The 4,623-nt window shown below is 51.0% G+C and overlaps 1 protein-coding gene across 1 annotated transcript in view; it reads left to right on the top strand.

The window, feature by feature from the left end:
- Nucleotides 1–1,526: 1,526 nt before the first annotated feature.
- FKBP1B (FK506 binding protein 1B) overlaps nt 1,527–4,623 on the top strand; it is a 79,560-nt gene continuing 76,463 nt past the window's right edge. Inside the window, exon 1 of the mRNA XM_019520679.1 lies at nt 1,527–1,559. Within this exon, the coding sequence (XP_019376224.1) occupies nt 1,527–1,559 (33 nt within the window). The remainder of the gene's footprint in view (nt 1,560–4,623) is intronic.

Raw genomic sequence — 4,623 nt, forward strand, 5'->3', positions numbered from 1 at the left:
ATGAATAGAACTTTGGCAGGGCACCATTGGTACCTGCCACTTTAAGGGGCTTCAGCAGGCTGTAGAGCAGCCAGCAGGTGCAGTTAGGCCCAATTAGGTTGTCATCTGACTGCAAGAGGGTCCCTGGATTGGAGGAGGGTTGGGCAGCCCCAGTATAAGCCCAGGCCCTAGGAGCAGAGCCAGCGGTTACACCTAGGGAGACAGAAGAGCACCATCACGCACCCTGCAGCTCCCAGAACATCTGGAGGTCAGGATAGGAACTATGGGGAGGAAGGAATGACTTGCAACTGCACCCTGCTGGGGTTGGATGGTGTGGTGGGGCTGCCTATGGTGGGGTACTTCTGAGGAAATGGGGCATCAGAGAGCCTCAGACCGTGCTGTCATGTGGGTATCCTGTGGAGGGGAAAGGCTAGAGGAGCACACCCCGACAGAAGAGCATAGGGCCCAAGTCTACTGAGTGGGGTATGAGGCAGGGTCCAGGCCCACAGAGTGGGACCTGTGACAGGGCCAAGGTCCATCTAGCAGGATCTGAGGCCCACAGGGTGTAAGGCTCGGCAGCCCAGTGAGGGGCAGAGCAGTGGCCCCGGTAAGGGGCAGAGTAATGGCCAAGAGAGGGACTGGAGGCCGAGTTTGGCCTGGTGTGGGGCAGAAAGCCGGAGGCCACATACAGTAGGGTCCATGGGGGCCTGAAGAACTGTGCATAGGCTGGCCAGAGTAGTGGCAGCTGGAGCCATGTAGAGTAGGGTTGTGTAGAGTAGGGCCTGAAGGACTGCGTGTAGGACGGCTGGAGTAGGGGCCCTAGTGAGGGGGTGTGTGGCCAAGGACGTCTGAAGACATCTGAGGCAGAGTTTGGGCCAGAGTCCAAGCGCAGCCTAGCAATGGGGCCGGGGGAGTTGGAAGTGATTTGTGGATATGATCTGCAAGGCATGGGACACGGTGCAAGGGAAGGTTTGGAGCTGTGTATTTTGCGCTTGGCATCAGGGCAACCAAATGGGCAGCCTCCTGCTTATGAACACCGATTTTTGGAAACATCAAAGATGTGGCAGGCAAGACAGGGCAGACTGCCCTAGACAGATGGGTGGGCCAACAGTTGGACCAGCCTCAAGATGGCCCCCTGTCACAAGACCAAACACAGAAGTAAAATATCAGACCTATAGTTTTGAAGTAAATGGGAACAAAATCCAGTTAAAATATCTTACAGTTAAAATTCAAGTATCACTGGTATACTCACCAGCTAGGAAACACAGATCGATCAGTTAAATGATTCCCTCAGAGCCAATGGAAATGGTGAGATTCATGTACAAAATCACTTAAGGGAATATAGTGTTTCTGATCTACAGAGGTACCTGAAGTATGTACGTATCTGTCACAGTGTTTACAACTTTTAATTCAACATGATGGGGGGAAAATGCCTAATAAAAACAGATTTTTTTCTCCATGAACTACCATACTAGAAATATATGTTAGTGCCTGTTTCAGACCATACAGAGAAATAAGTACATGTAAGACATCATGTCAGACAAAGCATGAATGATAAACACTATCAGGCATGGATCCAGGTGGGTGCAGTGGTACAGTCGTACTCTGCTTTGATTCCTGGTTGACCCAAAGTTTAAAATGAACTGCATGGTAGTGGCAGTGGAATTTCTGTTCAGGCAGTGAGCGAGTCCCTTGATTTCATGGCTCATTATAATTCACCTGATTCCTTCTAAACCCTTAATTCCCCAGGAATTAACAACCCTTTCTCCTTTTTTAATGTCTTGATGTTCCACCAATTAAATTAATCTTTCTTTTGCAGTTCTGTTGCAAAATACTAGCTACTGCTTTTAATGTTGCTTCTATTTCAAAGCCCTGCAAATTATTTCTTACTCTGGCTGAAACCATTAACTTGGGTATGGAAACATTAACTCAGCTGAACATTGGCTGAGGTGTGGAAATATCTTTCAGTGAAATATTGGATGTACTGTCAAGATGCTCCAGAAGGCTAGATTTTGTTTTATAAATCTAAAAGAGATGCACATTTAGTTCTAATGACAGCAGGACTAAAGAAACAACATTTTTTTCATCATTTTTGCCTAGTTTGCTGATTTTTTTTTTATACAGAATAAATAATATAGCAAATTGATGCACATGCCAATAAAGTTATATGTGTTTTTGCTTTGATCTTAAGCTGAATAATATGGCCCTAGGGCCCTAGCAGATTAAAGCTTCTAGCTTCTTCTTACCTGGATAAAAACATGTCTTGTGTTGCATATGGTGAAGCATGAGGCCATCTGCCCCTATGCCCCCTTTTCAAAATCCTAGATTTGCCAAAGAATACTCTGCCTTATGTCTGCATGCTTGGCATGGTCACCCCAGTGACTGTCCTTTTCAATCTGATTCTCCTGTTCCAATCAACAATGGAAATGGCTAATAACTGAGGGGCAGCGGACAGTGGGGGCCCAGGGAGATGACCATCAAGAAGCAGTGCAGGAGCCCAAGGCAGAGGCAGATCCAAGGGCGGCAGTGGAGCAGTTGTACCCCCTTTTGATTTCTGCTCCACCCAAAGTTTAAAACCAACTATCTGGCAGCATGAGCAGCATTTCTATTCAGGCAGCAGCAAAGGAGTCTTGTGACTTCATGGCTCATTGCAATCTACCTGATCCCTTCTAAATGCTTTGTTCCACGGGTGTTACAGAGCCTCTCTTTTTTAATTGTCTCGACCTTTGTAGGATCAAACCAGCCTTTGTTCTGCCATTCTGCTGTCTGGGCTCCTGGTAGCGCAGCTCCTATCCCACAGCCCGGCCAGCTGCTTCCAACTCATTTCATAGATTCATAGACGCTAGGGCTGGAAGGGACCTTGGAAGATCATCGAGTCCAGCCCCCTGCCCCACGGGCAGGAAGTCAGCAGGGATCATAGGATCCCAGCAAGATAAATATCCAAATGTCTCTTGAAGGTGTTCAAGGTAGGTGCTTGAACCACCTCCGGCGGCAGTCTATTCCAGACCTTGGGGGCTCGGACAGTAAAGAAGTTCTTCCTTATGTCCAGCCTGAAACGGTCTCGCAGTAGTTTATGCCTGTTCGACCTTGTCATCCCTTGGGGCGCTCTGGTGAACAAACGCTCCCCCAGATCTTGGTGGTCACCCCTGATAAACTTATAGGTGGCCATCAGATCACCCCTGAGCCTGCGCTTTTCCAGGCTAAAGAGTCCCATGGCTCTCAGCCTCTCATAAGGTCTGTTTTCCTGACCTCTGATCATGCGCGTGGCTCTCCTCTGCGCTCTCTCAAGCTTCTCCACACCCTTTTTGACTTGTGGAGCCCAAAACTGGACGCAGTACTCCAGCTGCGGCCTCACCAAGGCCAAGTACAAGGGGAGGATGACATCTTGGGATTTGCTTGAGAAGCATCTATGGATGCAAGCCAGTGTTTTGCTCACTTTACTAGCCACAGCATCACATTGAAGGCTCATGTTCATCTTGTGGTCAATGATGACCCCCAAGTCTCTTTTATCTGTAGTGCTAGCCAACGTAGCACTGCCAAGCCTATAAGGATGCTGCAGGTTTCTCCTCCCAAGGTGGAGAACCTTGCATTTTTTGGTGTTGAACACCATCAGGTTCTTGTCCGCCCATTTCCTGAGCCTGTCAAGATCTGCCTGGATCACCCTCCTGTGCTCAGGTGTGGATGCTTTACCCCAGAGTGTGGTGTCATCAGTGAACTTGGCCAGTCCGCTTCTGACACGTATGTCCACATCATTAATGAAGATGTTACATAGTATATGACCTAGGACAGAGTCTTGGGGGGCCCACTGGTTTCAATGGAGTTCTGTTTGTTTTCACTTCACTTCAGTCTGACAGCAAACCACCCTGCCCGAGGCCCCTAGCCCATCATAAAGCTTCTGGTTAAACTGGGCAAGGGCCTGTGCTGTGTTCTAGGGGCTGCCAGAGGCTTTTTAGAGCCCCTCCCATGTCCCTCACACCCACCCTGTACCCCATACACTTGGGGGCTGGGCAGGGTTTGAACCACACTTTGACTTTTGTGGGGGTCTGCAAAAGATAGGCCTGCCCATCATGATGCCCTAATAAAACTGGAGATCTTCCAGGTTATGATTTTCAAATCTTACAAAGGGGCTCTCATCTCTTATGGGGGCAGGGGCAGAGCTCCCCAGTAATTTGAACCCTGGAGTTGGGACCTGGGGGCAGGGGTTCAGGAGTGAGGGGCCATGGGTCCGGACTGGCCGTCAATATTTGCACGTGGGTCCTTGTACAAAAAAAGGTTGAGCACCACTACTCCGGGGGAGCGGGGCATGCACCTCGCCCTCGGCGCCGCTTCCCCAAAGCCGGGATCTGCCCAGGCTGCGGCTGTGAAAAGCTGCAGTGGGGCGCGTGCACCGCGCTGCCTCGGGGCCGCCAGCTCTGGTTGAATCTGCTCGGGGGGCGGAGTGGCGGCGTGCGCCAGTGTGCCCACGTGCTCGGTGCCTGGAGCGTGCTCTCTAATCCCCGGAGACCCCAGGGCCACCCTGGAGGGTCCCCCCTTGCCCTCCGCCTGGACCCGCGCGGGCTGCGGCCGGGGGAAGCTGCCGAGGGGCTGCAGGGCGCCGCTCCGGTCCCGGCGCCCCGAAGCGGAGGCCGGGGCCGCGGCAGCAGC

The sequence above is a fragment of the Gavialis gangeticus genome, unplaced genomic scaffold (assembly GCF_001723915.1).
Source record: "Gavialis gangeticus isolate Ggan-Ray unplaced genomic scaffold, GavGan_comp1, whole genome shotgun sequence".
NCBI classification, from domain to species: Eukaryota; Metazoa; Chordata; order Crocodylia; family Gavialidae; genus Gavialis; species Gavialis gangeticus.